The following is a 17,958-nucleotide window of genomic DNA, read 5'->3' as shown; positions in this document are numbered from 1 at the left end:
AGATTAAACCTCTATTTGGGTCTACTTGTTGAGTGTTGATGATCAAAAACAATATTAAGATGAATAACATCAATATCTTCATCAAAATCTTTTCAATAATCTCAAATCTAATTTATCTTCAACATACAATAACTTATTTGATCCAATAGGAATAAATTGTTACAATATTTTTATCAAATAAGTTATTGTAAACAAATTAAATTTATCTAAACATTAACGAATAAGATGGATAATCTGTAACAAATTAATAAAAAAAAATGTTAAAACGATTAAGTGTATTAAACAAATTGAAAATTAATAATTTAAATAAATTACATACTATTTAAACATTTAATAAACAGATTTAAGCCAATAAGTTGTATAACTTTGAAACTTCATCCAAAATGTTTTGATAATGTTTTTGGAACCACTTGTTCTTAAAATCTTATTCTATCTATGTATCTTTGTTCACTTAGAATTCTTATTGAAATTGAGTTAGAACTACATTATTAACAAATTTTGTTTTTTTATGTGTTTATTGTTGATGAACATATATATATAAGAGTGGAGGAAACAAAAGCCTAAAAGGATATAAGGAGGCCTCATATATTTATTCAATTTAGTCCAATGAAGACACCATTATCACCTTGAGAAAGATAAAAAAAGGAAGATGATGAAGATTAGAGTAAAATACAAGACCATGACAATAATAAACCTTATAACAATGAGTGATTAGAAAGATTATTTTTAACTATGAAACATTTCAAAATTGATATACAGAGTAAGATGGAAAAAAAATTTATTAGAGTTTTTGATATGTAATTTATATTGATTAAGAGCTTGTTCAACGTATCGATTCAAACAATATAATAGAAAAAAACTTAAAATAATAGGTAAGAATTGGTCAAATTTTATAGTTATTTAATAAATTTTCTAACCAAGGTGAAAAAATATTCCTAGTTTTGTCCTCGATTCCCAATGAACCTTGTGAATGTGAGGAAGGTCGTGGCTTTGACTGTCGAAACCTCATGGTCACCAACATCACAAATAATGATATGTTTTAGAAGTTTAAATCGTCTCTTTATACATTAGATCCTTCTTGATCGAACAGGAAATCCCATTATTTTAATGGTCCATGTATATTAAAAATAATAAGTATTGTAAGTATAACGATAAAGCATCATATGAGAAAATAAAAAATAAAAAAGGAGAAAAATAGAATTCAACCACATTACCCAATATATATACTAAATTTTTATATATATTCAAACAAAATAATTAATCATACTATATTCTTACAAATTTTAAATAGTTGATAAATATTTATTACTTTAATTTAGTTACACATTTTTTATACAAAATGTTTGATTTTCATTTAGGACCCTAAATAAAATTGGAAATAATGGTGGTATGATAATCCTAATTTCCTAAATTAAAAAAAAAACATTTTTATAAAATACTATTTAATAATTTATCATAAAAAGTAATTAAATTATAGTTAAAATAAAATAAAAATGTTCAATAAAAATATTTTTAAAAAGTTGAAAACAAAATAAAATTAATAAAAATATATAAATATAAATAAAGTAAAATAAACACTATATTTTTACATATTTATTTAATATAGATTAAAATTAGAAAATATTTACTTTGAAAACAATAAGATAACTCATGCAAAATTCAGGATAAAGACATCAATTATTTATTTTTTGTCTCTCATGTTTTTTTATTGTTATATTAAGTTAATTCTCATAATTTTTTATTACAAACTATACATTTATTTTCAAAAAATTAATCAAATATGTATCCATAAAGCTAATAAACAAATCATATATTAGGCTTGAAAAAACAAACAAAATTATATGCCGAGTTATAATGATTAAAAAAATTCGATATTAACCCTCTTTTTGTGAGAAGACACCGAAAACACATACTGAATTTAGTCATAGAGACCTAAACCAGTTATGCTGACCTAAAACAAATATAAAGTTTGTTTTGGTCAACCAATATATTTAAATTAGTTGAACTAGCCAATCTAAAATAAATATATATAAATAAAAAAAATAGCAAAGTCAAATATCAAATCATAACTAACAAAGTTTGTTTAAAAAATAAAAATAATCAAATCTAAGAAAAAAAATCAAATCACTCCTAAACTTTTGCATTTATCATTCATCTATGCCTTGTACCTTATAATAGTTTTAAGATTTAAAAAATATATATATAATATGAAATACTACCTATAAATTATAAAAACTTAATTCATTTTTCAATTTTAAAAGTTTAAATAGAAATTCAAATACCCTTTCAAGCTGTATATACACACATTAAAACCAATTCAAAATTACATTTCCAATATGAACTAAAAAGTTACTTAATTGATTAGAATAAATCACATGTTAATCGGATAATTTAGTAAAAAAACATGATGTATTAATAGATCAGAAAATTTTCATCCCAATCTCCTCTTCATTTGAATAGGATGTGAAGAAACATTTTTCCTTTCTATTTTTAATCTATCTAACTAATATATTACTTATCTATTTTACACACTCTTCTTTCCATTATTGTCCACATTAAGGGTTGTAACTCTTTTCTCATTGATTCTTTATAACTTGTCAAAAATTTATGCTATGAAATACTTATTTGATCTATTATTATATATAAATGTAGAGAAATAATTGATAAATAGAATTTGAAAAAGGAAATGAAAAATAAAATATGTGACGTAATTTAATTGGTTTAAAATAATAAAATTTCTCTCTATTTTATCATTTCTCATACTTTTTCATCAATGACGTGATGATATCGTAATTCCTTTTCCCATTTCATCCCCAATTTATTAGAGTTGTTTCAGAAAGGTCAAAGGCACAGTGAAGTCTATGATGGGATATAGCTTGGGTTAAACTAAAAATACACACTAACTCACAATTCATTCATTTCACCCTCACAATTCATTCATTTCGTTCTTTTATAAATCATTACATTAAACATACATCAAGTCGCTTTGGCCGAGTGGTTAAGGCGTGTGCCTGCTAAGTACATGGGGTTTCCCCGCGAGAGTTCGAATCTCTCAGGCGACGTAATTATTTTTATGTATAGTGTTATTCTTATCGAGCTCGTAGATTCTCAAAAAGAACGAATAACTCTCTGATTAACTCCACCGATTTTCCAGGACAAATATCAGAAAACGTCATAATAATATCATTATCAATGATACGAATCGGACGATTATAATCATTGAAGTTTTAACGATTTCTCTCCAACTAGATGATAGTTCATCAAAAAAATAATGGGTATAGTAACACAAATATATATTCATGTAATATCAGTCGCGCGTGGGCATCACCTACTGAATCACAATCATACTCCATACAAGACTTCGGATACTAGCTACCATTGACAATACAAAAGTAAGCGAGTCGTCGATTTATCATCCTTATGATACATACAACATCGACTTATCACAATGTAACATTTTTTTCATAAAGTCACAAGAATCATACAGGCGCTCCTATAGAATCAAGAGGCTCTCAACCACACAACGTCAATTACATAGATCCCTTACAATCTACTTATCTTTGAAAATATCGATTCAAAAATTTATAATAGATAAATTTTATTCCACAAATAATAGAATGCTATAAGGTAAATAATATGTTAGAATAAGTTGAATATCAAATCTATATATTTTGTATATTTTTTGATCACATATGCTCGTTTTATTTGTAGTAACCTAGGTGACAATATATTCCTCTGATTGGTTCTAATAAAGTAACAACCAAAAATACCCAAAATACAAACCATACCATAACACAACATAAAACAAGGGGACTTAGAAAAAATCAAATATTAACATTGAGGTACGACCTGTGATTGAAAGGAATGTGATTCTTTAACATATTTAAATTTGAGATAGTCAAACCAAACATATAAAGAAAGAATATCAAATTGTCTCAAAACTAGTTTAAAACAAGACAAGTTTATATGTAGCATTGTGTTACGGGCTGCTCATCAAAAACCTCGGTCCTAAAATATTTTATTCATCCGTCTCTCGGCCCAAGTGTCTATATGGGCCCGTTTATGTTTTTTATGGAATAATTCTGTTTTGTTTACTTTCTCTTTTATCTTTCTTTGAAACCGAATTCTGTTATGTTGGAAGTAGTTGTAACCGAATACTTTTGGGTAAACCAACCTCTTTAAATGGTGATGCCCACCCCACTTTTTGGGGCTATGAATTGATATTTTGGAACTTGGTGTTTAAGTTATCTCTCGGCCCTCCTCCCCTTCTTGGACCGCTATGTGTAAACTAGTGGTATTTCTCCCCTCCCCCTCGGCTCTTCTCTCCCTAACCTTGAATTCACCTCTAATTCTATGTCCGCTGCGCTAGAGTGTTGAATTCCATCATCGGTCCCGAACATCAAGAACCCGTTTCTTGAATTAAAGAACTTGAAAGGCTCGGCCATAATTAAAACTCCTAACATCTTGGTATCAGAGCTGGCCGATTCTCAACATGGTAGAAACTCGCCAGCAATCGGAAATGGATGCGCTCAAGGCCCTGATTGAAAACTTGTCCCAGCAAACAGCAGCAATGCAAGCTGCCATAGACCGTAGATTTGATGTTGCTGAAGAAAGAACGGCGGCCCTTGAAAGCGGGGCATCTGGAAACGTGCAAGAACCCCGCCACAGACCCTATGATGATAATTCTTGCCACGGTCCTTCACCATTTAGGCCCCCGCACCCTGTCCAGAACCGCGATCAACACTATGCTCCTCCTACTCGGCTAACCAAGGTCGATTTTCCTCGGTTTGATGGGTCGGATGTCGAGGGCTGGCTAATATCTGCCGAGCAATTTTTCAGGGTGGATAAAACTAGGGATGCCACGAAACTAGAAATTGCCCCTATTCATTTTTCTGGAGAAGCAAGAATGTGGTACAGGTCATATCTTCAAAACCGAAATCAAATGGAGGCCCTATCTTGGGCCGTGTTCAAGAGAGACCTTATGACTCAATTTGGGCCATCAATACATGATACACCAATGAGACAGTTAATGAATTTAAAACAGGTTGGGACGGTTCAAGAATATAATCTTCGGTACATGTCGATCTCTCAAAAGTTGTTACATATGCCAAGGGACTACGTCATTGATTGTTACTTGTCCGGTCTAAGGGAAGAAATTGGAAACTGCATCAGGCTGCGATTTCCAGATTCTTTAAACGAAGCAATGGCCATGGCTAAAGTCCAAGAAGCAACATATCGGTCCTTAATGAGCAGTGGTAACTTGTACAGCGCTGAAACATCATTGCTGCCCACACCGTCCAATACCAACACAGCCGGGCCGAGCACTAATACTGACTTCAAGAATTCATCATATGGGTCCTCTTCAAATGCAAACCAGGGCCATGTTAAGCAATTAGACTCAGCCTCAATGGATGAAAAGCGAAAGAAGGGTCTATGCTATTCTTGCAATGAAAAATGGCAACCAAACCATAGGTGTAAATCCAAGTTATTCATGGTTTCGGCCAATCAAGAAGATCAAGAACCTGACCAAGAACCTGTTTTGGATGATTTACCTTCATTGCTCGGCTCAAGGGATGAACCAGCCATATCCTTACATGCCTTGACCGGGTCTAAAGCCTTCCAAACGCTCCAGATTCTTGGCAAAGTTGGGAACCTGCCGGTGGTGATCTTGATCGATACAGGCAGCACCCACAATTTTATCAATAGCAGGATTTTGGAGAAAATAGACCACAAAAGCATAGCAACCCAGGTACAATCGGTTAGAGTGGTTGATGGATCTAATGTTTTATGTTCTAGTGTTTGCAAGGACTTGAAGTGGTCGATGGAAGGCAATGAATACCAAACAGAAATGAAGGTAATTTCCATGGACGGTTATGATATTGTGTTGGGAATTGAATGGCTGATTACTCTAGGCCCGTCTTCTTGGGACTTTGAAAAGCTGACCCTATCCTATGATAAGCAAGACAGAACCACGGTCCTTAAAGAGATTCCTCGGTCGCAGGCCAGTTTGATGCATGGAAACCAGTTGGAAAAGACCTTAGATGAATATATTGTTGCTGCCAAAATGCAAGTAAAGAGTAAGCCCGAAGGCCAAACTGTTTCACTAGCTGCAATGACCTTGAAAGATATTCCTAATGATCTAATTAGAAGCTATGGCTCATTCGATGCTGCTGTTATGCTGGTTCGGGAAAAAGACTTGGCCTGGATTTTTGAGCCAAGTATGGAGTTTAATCGAAGTTGGAAGAAATTATTTTTACAATTATTTTTGCACCAGGCGCAGGGGACATTGCAGCAACCTAGGCCAGCTCTAAACACTGAAAAACTCGACCTTGGGTGTACAGAAATTCTAGACAGGGGCGGAGTGGCAAGCGACCCAGCAGCGCAAAGGACCGCAGGGACCCGGCCAGTTCCACTACTGAAGCGATTCTGCCGAAAGTTTTTTTGTGAAAATACGGTCTTATGTTGCGACCTTTGCTGAAAATGCCGAAGCCCGACCGAAGCAATAGTTTTGAAGTTGAAGATGCATATTAGAGGCTGACCAGTCCGCGTTCTTTTCGTCGAGGGCGACGAACTTCGAAGGGGGGGATAATGTTACGGGCTGCTCATCAAAAACCTCGGTCCTAAAATATTTTATTCATCCGTCTCTCGGCCCAAGTGCCTATATGGGCCCGTTTATATTTTTTATGGAATAATTCTGTTTTGTTTACTTTCTCTTTTATCTTTCTTTGAAACCGAATTCTGTTATGTTGGAAGTAGTTGTAACCGAATACTTTTGGGTAAACCAACCTCTTTAAATGGTGATGCCCACCCCACTTTTTGGGGTTATGAATTGATATTTTGGAACTTGGTGTTTAAGTTATCTCTCGGCCCTCCTCCCCTTCTTGGACCGCTAGGTGTAAACTAGTGGTATTTCTCCCCTCCCCCTCGGCTCTTCTCTCCCTAACCTCGAATTCACCTCTAATTCTATGTCCGCTGCGCTAGAGTGTTGAATTCCATCATCGGTCCCGAACATCAAGAACCCGTTTCTTGAATTAAAGAACTTGAAAGGCTCGGCCATAATTAAAACTCCTAACACATTGAGAAAAATTAATCATTACAAAGCAAGTTATATAAAAGTGCATAAAAAATCCTCAAAAAGACAATATCAATTTCATTCCACTTTTCTGATTCCATCCTTCTTCTTAGTATAATTGTCAATGCGCCAACAAGAAGTAACAATAGTTTCCTCATGAACAGGTCTGTCCAATATACCTTCCTCGCAAATCAAAATTTTGACATGATTCTTTTTATCTTATTTTGTAAATTGTCCGTGTACGAAAAATCGAACACCATGAAGATATAGTTCTTATGACTATGAGTCTCCACATAATTTTGACATGATTCTACTCAGTTAACCTAAATAACTCACGAGAAGTACTCTCACTTCCATCCCTTTTCCCTAATGTGGATGTTCATGCCAGATGAAATATACTTATAATCCAAAATTTATTTAGTAAAGATTATTTAGATGACCTAAAGATTATTTGACCAAATAAGTACTACCCAATTGGGAATTTAATTTTTTTTTCTATAAGGGTTATATTAACCCTAACAACAAATTATGCAACTTTCGCCTACGGTTGACTAATGCAACATTCATTCCTTTAACAAATTAAATTAGAATGTGGGCATTGCTTATCTCAAAATGATTAAGACTGATCCAATTTAATTGGCCAACCTTCTTGCTAGTTGGTAGATGCTACCACTTATAAATTAAAACTTGTAATTTCTCTTTTCTTAATTAGTCCCATAACCATATCTTAGATGGCAGAACAGGTTCCCGTGGTCGGACCAGAGTACTGCATATCGGACCATCCAGTGGAGCTGGGGATCGTGAGAAAGGCCCTAGCTTTAACATCGGGAAACTTCAAGGTTACCGATGTGAATGATAATGATTTGTTCAAAGTAAAAGTCAAGTGGTCTCTTCACGACCGTCGGATCCTTCATGATACAGCGGGAAATCCCATTATCACTCTCCGCCAGAAGGTACTTTATAAGTTTCAAACCGATCTGCATGTCACTTGATTTCATATCACCATAATATTCATATCCAAAATTTGAATAATAATGAATATTAATATGTAATAACAGATCAGAACTATGCATTCAAGATGGCAAGTGTTCAGGGGAGACAGTCACGACAAAAAGGATCTTTTGTTCACGACTGTAACGAGCTCATGTCTGCAGTTCAAGATAAAGTTGAACGTGTTCTTAGTAAAAAACGAGAAAGAGGAAGAGCCTGATTTTAGGTTAAAAGGAAGCTTTTCGAAGGGGTCTTGCATCATATACACTGGACATGGAAACTCCAAATCCATTATTGCCCAAGTAATAGTTGTTATATCAACACCTTCACTAATAAAAACCCTTGATATATCTATTTTCTGTGTTAAAACCTATCTAACGACGTCGTTAGATCCGTCGCTAATATCTCTGACGACATCTATTAACGACGGAAACAAGACCTTCATTAATATTCATCATTATAAATATATGATTAAAAGAAAAGAAAACAACTCTTTTGTTATATTATTTTTATTTATGTTAATATTAATTTATTTTACTGACAGTGAATCCAAACGTAGACTACGTAGACAGATGAGTAAGAAGACGACGTTAAAGAGTGTAATGTTTGGGAAAGATAATTTTAGGGTGACAGTGAATCCAAACGTAGACTACGTATTCATAATTGCACTTGTTGTTATCCTCGACAATATTGACACTATTTGTATGGAAGCCGCTAAAGTTGCTAAAAATGCACTTTTAAATGTGACCTAATTAATTGTGATATAGGGATTCAAAGTTATATATATATATATATATGTTTGGAACAATCAATGTTCTTCTTGCATACCGAATAAGCTTGGATTGTTTTGTCAATATTACATGTATGAAATGTTAATGAAAGTAAATTTATGTATTTTTTGGCATTTTAAATAGTCTTGAAATATAAATAACACCCATATCTTCATCAAAGTCTTCATCCTTATCTGTCAAAGCTTTATATCCATCTTTCCTTTATTCGCTAGGAAAATTCAATAGCCTCGTTAAATATAACCTCAGACAAGCTCAAATTAAGACTTCGAGAGAGGCTAAAAATATTCGCTTCTTTTTGCCGTTAGACTAAAAATGTGGTAGACTATTAGAAATGGAGATGATTGATATTAATCATTAAAGTTTTTGTATCCTTGCCTCTACTAATTAACCCTTATTAATGGTTATTAAAGATCACAAATCTGTAGTTGACTTCACCCCTAACTAGCTAATAATTTTGTTTTTCTTTGCAACAATAAAATATGTATCCATAAGCTAATAATCAAATAATATTGGGCATCCGAAGAAAAGTTAAAAGTAAAACATATTAGGCACCAATATGCTAACCAGAGACATATATAAAGTTTGTTTAATTTTAGTCAACCAACATATTTAATTAATTGAACTAGCCAAACATAAAAAATAAGTATAAAGAACAAGATCAAATATATAGTCCCCCAAACCTATAATCAAAGATCAAATAACACCCAAACTCTTGCAAGCATTCTTTTTTCTTTCTAATAAAAGTTACAAAAAAAATTACAAGGAAGAAGTTGAAAAACATGCAAAAAGTAGAATCTACAATAGATTGAGGAAGATGATTATGGTCTGATACATTCTTTTTTTTAATGATTCATTGTAGATATTAATGAAGGTGTGTTGGTTGAACTAGCTATATCGATCTTCCGTGCACAAATAATTCTATAAAACTCGCAATCGATGTTTTTAAATGATTTTGCAAAATGTTGTAGTATATTTACCGTTTCATAACATGATTTTGTTTGTTTCATCAGTTGATAAATTCAATGACAAATAAACAATGAGTGTAAGAATGATGAAATTCTTTTATTAGAATTTAATTAGCTTGAATTAGAATCTTATCATGATCATGATCATTGTCATTGTTTTTGTTGTCTAGGTGTGTCATTGCACCCCGATAATTTTTGTTACTATCTTCTCATTGATTATTTCTAATCTTCCAATAATATATGGTATAAAATACTTATTTGATCCATTATTATATATAAATTTATGGGGTTTATAATATTCTAATATTTTTTTATTTTGAACCAGCAAGAACAAAGTCTAAAAGGCCAAACTCAAAAGACAGGAAACAGCTATCTCCATTTCCTTATCTGTTTTCTGTCAACTAATTCTCTGCATCTCTTTCTGTGATGGCACAACCGAGTACTCCACTTGCAGTCGTGGGATCGAAGTACTGCATATCGGAGTTCCCAGTGGACCTCGTGATTGTGAGAAAGGCCGAGGCTTTGACAGCCGGAAACCTCATTGTCACCGACATATTAGAGAATGTTATGTTCAAATTAGAAGTCCAATGGTCTCTTCACGACCGTAGGATCCTTCTTGATCCTGCAGGAAATCCCGTTGTTACTCTAAGACAAAAGGTTTTGCTTGTTTCCACTTTTTCTCAATGATGTTACTCTAGATATATAAATAATTATTAGAATCACCACTATATATAGATAAGAACATTGCATGGAAGATGGCAAGTTTTCAGGGGAGACAGCCACGACGAGAAAGACCTTCTCTTCACAGCTAAAACGAGCTCGTGGGCTCAATTCAAGACAAAGATGGCCGTGTTCTTGACAAACAACATGAAACAAGAAGTCCCGGATTTTAGTTTGGAAGGAAGTTATTCTGAGAGATCTTACATCGTATACTCTGGAGATGGACAGTCCAAATCCATTCTTGCTCAAGTAATTGATTAATTATATAATGAAACACCCTTCTTTGATTGATTGATTATTGTGATTATTTGAAAATGGAAATGCAGATGCATAAGAACATTGGTTCTACAATGAAGAGCATATTGTTGGGGAAAGATAATTTCATTGTGACAGTGTATCCGAACGTGGACTATGCATTTATAGTGGCACTCATTGCAATTCTTGATAATATTAACACAACTGATGAAATTATGCATGCATCAACAGCAACTGCAGCAACATCTTCCTTGCTCTTATTGAGTTAGAGCCCTATGGATTAAGGACTTGTTCATTATATATTCCTTAGTTTGATTTGGATGAATATTTTTTCAAATAAACTTTGTTATGGATTGATATTTTATTGTAAATAGTTTGATTTATATTAATTTTATATATAACCACCCAAGTGAGACAAAATTTGATCATGTTATTTCATTTAATTATAAAATTCAAGTTACTTCTATAACATATCCCTAAATGAAGTGAACAGAATTTGTCTCGACCAAATACAAATTTGTGTAATGAATTTTTTTGTGAGCAACACATATTGTGACACCATAAAATAAATGGAGTCGGTAACGTTAATGTCAATTTTAAATATACTAAATACAAAATATATATATATAAATATATATATATATATATATAAAATAAATAAGAAACTAAATACAAAATATGTTATATTTTTAAGAAAAAATGTTGCAGCTGGGGGTGAGTCAAACTATACATGAATTGCCTACTAAAACAACCAGCAGCCAAACACATATAATTTATAAAGTCTTATTAATAATATATATTATACATGTTAACTTAACTATTTTATTATAAATAAAAATAAGTAATAACATATTTTAAAATAAACTATTTTAATAAGATTAAGTATTCTAAATAAGATGTTAGTGACGAGCTAATTCCGAAGCTCTGTGTTGTTGAGGAAATTAAATTCCATCGACCTACTGCCTTCCCTCTTCGGTGGATGATCAGACTAATTTAATAAAATCCGTAAAAAATAGAAAACAAATCACCATATTTTTCTCTACATTATTGGGCATGAACGTTTTACTTGTGTTGCTTACTATATATAATTTGTGATTGGTGACTCAAAAAATTATTGCGAAAGTTTTTACATGATCTAGTAATTAATAAATAGCTTATGATCGATCATCAAGTGTTCGTAGGAAGCAGGAACGTGCGTCTGTCTGATCAGTTGAAGTTGGCTGGTATATATGTTTGTCCATCTATATATAGTTCTAGGATTGGATACAGATTGTGAGAGCTTTTTCTTTTTTTAAGGGATCTTGCATCATATACACTGGACATGGAAACTCCAAATTCATTATTACTGAAGTATTAGTTATTATATACATCAACACCTTCACTAGTAAAAATCCCTCTACTTATATGTGTTAAACATATCTAATGACGGAAACTCCGTCGCTAATACCTCTAACGATTAACGACGGAAACAAGACCGTCTTAATATTCATCATTTTAAATATATGATTAAAAGAAAAGAAAATAACTCTTTTTTGTTATATTATTTTTATTCATGTTAATAATAATTGATTTTATTAATGGTACGAGGTTTAAAATTGTATTGAAGAAAGATTATTTCATAATGAATCCAAACGTATTTATAATTGTACTAGTTGTTATTCTCCACACGAAAGCCCACTAAAGTTGCTACAAATGTATTTTTAAATGTGACATAATTATATGGATGTTCGGTTAACCGTTTAACTCAGTTAAGTCCGATTTTACTCTTTATTTTATAAACCGGTTAACTGAACAGTATTAGTATCGATTTTATCGGTTCTGGTTCTATCAATTTCGGTCGATTAACTGGGTTTAACCAGTTAATTCAATTTTTAAAGAACTTTATCATATTTAATCATAATTAAATTTCTTAAAATTATAATTCTAATAATATTATATAAATAATTTTACATATTTCAATTAAACTATTTAAGTGTTTTTAAATATATTTTTTTTAGTTTTATATAAATTATAATTTCTTTTATAAAAACAATTATATAAAATTATAATTTAAAATTTAAAAATAACTAATATATATATATAAATGATTAAATATTAAAAAAATAATTGATATAAATTATAAATTTATAATTTATTATTACCTAATTAACGGTTAAACTATTAGAAAAATTGTTCAATCGAAAACCGAACCATTTAACCGATAAAAAATGTATTATTCAGAATAGATACAATCGATTAATTACCAATGTTAACGGTTTTCTGGTGTTTTTTTTAATCCTTAATTCAAAAATTATATATATATATCCACATTCTGAGTAATGTTTATTCCCAATACTAAATGGGTGAAATGATAATGAAAATAATTTGTTGTATTTATTTCACATTTTAAATAATCAAGAAATATATTAAATTTTTAACAATTTTAGTTAAGATAGTTTTTTCATAATATTTCGGTCAATAAATGAGAACAATTAATGTTTAATTTATTCCTTAATACAAAAAAAGAAAAATTTATATCATTGTACAATATATTACTATCTATTTGTTAATAGCACAAGAATGCTATTTGAAACATTAACATCATTATCTTCTTCAAAAGTCTTCATCCTTAACCATCTTCCTACCAAGTCCTTGGAAAATCCAATAGTCTCAAGTCTAATTATCATCAACATACAATTTGTCCCTAAATTATGGGCAGGACGGCCCTTGGGTGAGGCGATCAAGCTAGGTAGCCCCACCTCTCCCGATTCCTTATAAAAATAATTTTTTAAAATTGTTTTATACAAGATTTGATATTATAACTAAAAAGTATTTAAAACAACTTAGATAGATTACTACTTATTGTTAATCTAGATATAAAACTATTATATGTTTTCAATATAACATATAATTAAGATAAATAAAAAATAAGAATGATATTTTTTCAGACCCTAATCATGGTATGGTTTAATTTATTGTTAATAAGTTGTTACAATAGTTTAGTAATAACATGATAATATGTAAACAAATAAAATAATAAATTAAATTGATTAAACGTAATATAAACATATTTAACGTTTATAATTCAAATAAATTTAACAAATAAATATAAAAGAATAAACTAAATCAAACAATGTTGGAGAAACGTAGCTATTAATGATTAAATATAACCTCTACCTCATTAAATTAATATACCACAACACATACAAAAAAGACTCAGTCATGGATCGATCGATATTAATCATTGAAGTTTTTGTATCCTTGTCTCTATTATTATAATGGTTATTATAGATCATAATCTATAGCTAGCTTTAACCCGGCCCTATCTAATAAATTTATTTTGTTTTGCAACAATAAAATATGTATCCATAAGCTAATAATCAAATCATATTGGGCATTCGAAGACAAAAAAAAATAGAGTAAAAAAGCCATATTGGGCTTGCAACATGCTGACCAGAAACATATATAATGTTTGTTTTTAGTCAACCAACATATTTAATTAGTTGAACTAGCCAAACTTAAAAAATAAAAAATAAAAAATAAATAAACAAGACCAAATACATATAGTCCTCAAACTTATAGTCGAATATCAAATAACAAATTAATGTAGGAGAATATTTCTTATCTCAAAATGATTAAGACTAATCCAATTAAATAGGCCAACCTTCTTGCTGCTAGTTGTTAGTTGTACTACTTATAGATTAAAACCTTTAATCTCTCTTCTCTTAATTAGTCCCATAAGTTAACCATAATCATAACCTTAATATCTTAGATGGCCGAACCATTTCCCGTGGTCGGGCCAGAGTACTGCAAATCGGACCAACCAGTGGAGCTTGGGATCGTTAGAAAGGCCCTTGCTTTGACAACCGACAACTTCAAGGTCACCGATGTTAATGATAGTAATAATGATTTGTTCAAAGTAAAAGTCAAGTGGTCTCTTCACGGCCGTCGGGTTCTTCATGATATAGCGGGAAATCCCATAATCACTCTACGCCAGAAGGTACTTCAGTTTAAAAATGATCTGCATGTCACTTGATTTCATATCACCATGATATTCATGTCCAAAATTTGAATAATAAGTAATATTAATTTGTAAGAACAGATGAGAACTATACATTCAAGATGGCAAGTGTTTAGGGGAGACAGTCATGACAAGAAGGATCTTTTGTTCACTACGGTAACGACCTCATGTCTGCAGTTCGAGATAAAGTTGAACGTGTTCTTAGCAAATAACGAGAGAGAAGAAAAGTCCGATTTTAGGTTAAAAGGAAGTTTTTTTAAGGGATCTTGCATTGTATACACTGGACATGGAAACTCTAAATCCATTATTGCCCAGGTAATAGTTATTACATCAACACCTCCACTAGTAAAAACGCTTGTTATATCTATTTTTCGTTGCTAAAACATATCTAACTATAGAAAAATTCCTCACTAATACCTCTCACAGTCACAACATCTATTAACGACGCAAACAAGACCGTCGTTATCATTATAATTATATGATCAAAAGAAAACAACTCTTTTGTTATACTGTTTTTATTTATGTTAATTTTATTAATGATATTATGTTTAAAATAAGTGACAGATGTGTGAGAAGACGACGACGGAAAAGTTCTTATCATTGGGGAAAACTAATTTTAAGGTCACGGTGAATCCAAATGTAGACCATGTGTTCATAATTGCAATGCTTGTTATCCTCCACGATATTGACACTTTTGTTAAGGAAGCAGCTGATAAAATTGTCGAAACTGTTGAAACTGTATTTTTTTAATGTAATGCAATTGTGATAAAGGAATTCCAAATTACATGCTTCAATTTTCTTTTGTTAATAATAAATGGTTGAAATGTTAATGAAAATAAATTTATTTAATCATTTGTATTTATTTGGTATTTTAAATATATATATTATAAATATTAAAGTCTTATCAATTATTATAGTTAAGTTATTATCTCAATAATATATATCTCCATCAATGAATAAGAACAATGTTCAATTTTATGCTTTTAATAAAATGGAAAGTATGAGAGTTGGTGTAATCAGATTAGAGGCCACTCTATTTGGACCTCAATATGTTTGTGATATATATAGTTGTACAATATCACAATCTACTTGTTGATGAAGATCAACTAGAACAATATTAAGAAGAATAACATCAATATCTAAAAAGAAATTTATCGATTAATAATTTCAATTCTAATTTATCTTCAACATACAATTTGTCCCTCCTAAATTATTGTGAGTAATAATTTGTTACAATATTTTTATCAAATAATTAGGGAATTACTTAAAATAAAATTTAATTATTTCTTTAAAAATTTGATTTTAGTACGTTTTGATTAATTAATTATTTTTTAAATTCTAGATATTTATATGTTTTTATTACATTTAAAAATGTAAAATAATATTTAAATGCTATTACATGCGATTAATGTCGAAAATTATTAAAGGAATATCTAAAAATTATCAATTTAAAGTGTTAGAATTTAAAAATAAACTCAAATAGAACTTTATCAAAATATTTTAAGAGTCAGTTTAAGGAAGTTAAAATTAAATATTACTTGAAGAGCCTACAAAAGTTTAATAGATAAAATTTTCCAGTTTTAAGCTTATGAAAATTTAATGATTAGGCAAAAAAAAAATTTATTGAAAATAACATATATGTAAAAGCTTGTGATATATGTGGCATAGCTAATTGTTAGTTTGATTTGTCTTCTTTTTAAATCTAATTATAATTAAATATGTTTTTAATTAATCACATCATATAGTTTATTTATTAAAATATTTTAAAAATATATTTATTTTAAAAAGTATATTTATTTTATCATTATATATATTAATATAAGTTTATTTTTTTATCAAAAAATACACTATTAAAATCATTCAACTTAATATTTTTTTAAATAAATTAAGTTTATTTCAATAAACTCAAATAGAATATACCCTAAATTTGATAAGAACTTTTTATTAGGATTTTACAAAATATATATATATATATATATATATATATATATATATATATATATATATATATATATACACCGTATCTCTTTTTATTAGGTCAATGAACATAAAAAATGATTTTCATTATTAATATTAAAATGTTGTGGTTCTCTTTTAGTCGGCCTTAGCTGTTAGTCTCTTTTAATAATATTAAGGTTTTGAAGTCTAACACTTTGTTTGGCGTGCACACCAAACAGAGTCTTTAGCACTTTTTTTATTTAGTGTGCATATATATATATATATGTTCAACCCAGATTCAAATATCTAACCAACTAAATTAATTTATAAAAAATAATAATATTAAATTATTAAATATTCTATTATTATTTTAAAAATATTATTAATAATTAGATAAAATAATTTTTTTATAGAATAAATTGATATTATTTTTATATGATATTAATTCTCATTTAATTAATTAAGAATTATATATATATTATAATTATACAAATAATTTATAAAATTAAAAATTTCAACATTCGTATCGTTAACTAATGTAATTGGTCGAGAATCAATCCTAAAATGAACTCATTTGAGTTCTTAAACGATAATTAGTAGAAAGACACTAAAAAATGAAAGCATTTAAGTTTTCAAACGATGAAATAAAGTATAACTAGCATTTTTCCCGTGCATTTGCACGAGTATTAATATAAAAATCGTGAAAAAAAATTACGAATAACATTTTTTATTTTATTTTTAACCGTTTTAAGTTTATGGGTGGGTCAACCCACAATCCGACCCAAGTATCCATTTACTCAACACCTATATAGATTAGTTAGTTAAAAAGATGAACTTATATTAATATTAAAACGTCCCGCGTTTATCAAATTTGGTGTTGAATTTAAAATATAAAGTCTTTGTAGCCTAGTTGGTTAAAGAGTTGTATTTGTTTTGTTAGGTTGCAAGTTCGAAACATACCTCTAGCACTTTTAATTTTATTTTTAACCGTTTTAAATTTAAAAACGGGTCAACCCACAATCCGACCCAAGTATCCAAATTAACCACAGCTCTCGACCCGCCAATCCGGACACTTTAAAAATTAAGCATCATTGTATATATATAGATAAGAAAAATAAACAACGAAACAGTATTGAATGAATTTATATCAAATATTTCAAACAATAAATAAAATTATATTTCACCGAAATATGTATTGAGAGAGAGAATATAAGAAAATAAAATATC

The 17,958-nt window shown here is 30.0% G+C and overlaps 3 protein-coding genes and 1 non-coding gene across 4 annotated transcripts; all 4 read left to right on the top strand.

Annotated features, from left to right (window-relative positions):
* Positions 1-2,980: 2,980 nt before the first annotated feature.
* TRNAS-GCU lies at positions 2,981-3,062 on the top strand. Its single transcript has one exon. It is a non-coding gene; the product is annotated as a tRNA-Ser (tRNA).
* A 4,741-nt stretch (positions 3,063-7,803) lies between these two features.
* LOC124909851 (protein LURP-one-related 15-like) lies at positions 7,804-8,814 on the top strand. The gene is made up of 3 exons (XM_047450483.1): positions 7,804-8,025; positions 8,131-8,456; positions 8,607-8,814. The coding sequence occupies exons 1-3, from the start codon at positions 7,804-7,806 to the stop codon at positions 8,812-8,814; spliced, it is 756 nt and encodes a 251-aa protein (XP_047306439.1).
* A 1,430-nt stretch (positions 8,815-10,244) lies between these two features.
* Positions 10,245-11,062, top strand: LOC124909850 (protein LURP-one-related 15-like). The gene is made up of 3 exons (XM_047450482.1): positions 10,245-10,475; positions 10,554-10,787; positions 10,865-11,062. The coding sequence occupies exons 1-3, from the start codon at positions 10,245-10,247 to the stop codon at positions 11,060-11,062; spliced, it is 663 nt and encodes a 220-aa protein (XP_047306438.1).
* A 3,482-nt stretch (positions 11,063-14,544) lies between these two features.
* On the top strand, positions 14,545-15,545 carry LOC124909849 (protein LURP-one-related 15-like). Its single transcript, XM_047450481.1, has 4 exons — positions 14,545-14,772; positions 14,875-15,169; positions 15,220-15,254; positions 15,358-15,545. Exons 1-4 carry the CDS (start codon positions 14,545-14,547, stop codon positions 15,541-15,543), a joined length of 744 nt encoding a protein of 247 aa, XP_047306437.1. The 3' UTR covers positions 15,544-15,545.
* Positions 15,546-17,958: the final 2,413 nt, after the last annotated feature.

Source organism: Impatiens glandulifera, chromosome 7 (genome assembly GCF_907164915.1).
Source record: "Impatiens glandulifera chromosome 7, dImpGla2.1, whole genome shotgun sequence".
NCBI lineage: Eukaryota > Viridiplantae > Streptophyta > Magnoliopsida > Ericales > Balsaminaceae > Impatiens > Impatiens glandulifera.
This window is presented reverse-complemented; position numbering and strand designations above follow the sequence as displayed.

Excerpts from the sequence above, each read along its gene's own strand:
- LOC124909850 (XM_047450482.1), top strand. The coding sequence starts at position 10,245 with ATGGCACAACCGAGTACTCCACTTGCAGTCGTGGGATCGAAGTACTGC. Across the intron at positions 10,476-10,553 it reads TTGTTACTCTAAGACAAAAG|ATAAGAACATTGCATGGAAG; the intron begins GTTTTGCTTGTT and ends CACTATATATAG. Across the intron at positions 10,788-10,864 it reads CCAAATCCATTCTTGCTCAA|ATGCATAAGAACATTGGTTC; the intron begins GTAATTGATTAA and ends ATGGAAATGCAG.
- LOC124909849 (XM_047450481.1), top strand. The coding sequence starts at position 14,545 with ATGGCCGAACCATTTCCCGTGGTCGGGCCAGAGTACTGCAAATCGGAC. Across the intron at positions 14,773-14,874 it reads TAATCACTCTACGCCAGAAG|ATGAGAACTATACATTCAAG; the intron begins GTACTTCAGTTT and ends TTGTAAGAACAG. Across the intron at positions 15,170-15,219 it reads TGTTATATCTATTTTTCGTT|TCACAACATCTATTAACGAC; the intron begins GCTAAAACATAT and ends TACCTCTCACAG.
- LOC124909851 (XM_047450483.1), top strand. The coding sequence starts at position 7,804 with ATGGCAGAACAGGTTCCCGTGGTCGGACCAGAGTACTGCATATCGGAC. Across the intron at positions 8,026-8,130 it reads TTATCACTCTCCGCCAGAAG|ATCAGAACTATGCATTCAAG; the intron begins GTACTTTATAAG and ends ATGTAATAACAG. Across the intron at positions 8,457-8,606 it reads CTAACGACGTCGTTAGATCC|TGAATCCAAACGTAGACTAC; the intron begins GTCGCTAATATC and ends TTTTACTGACAG.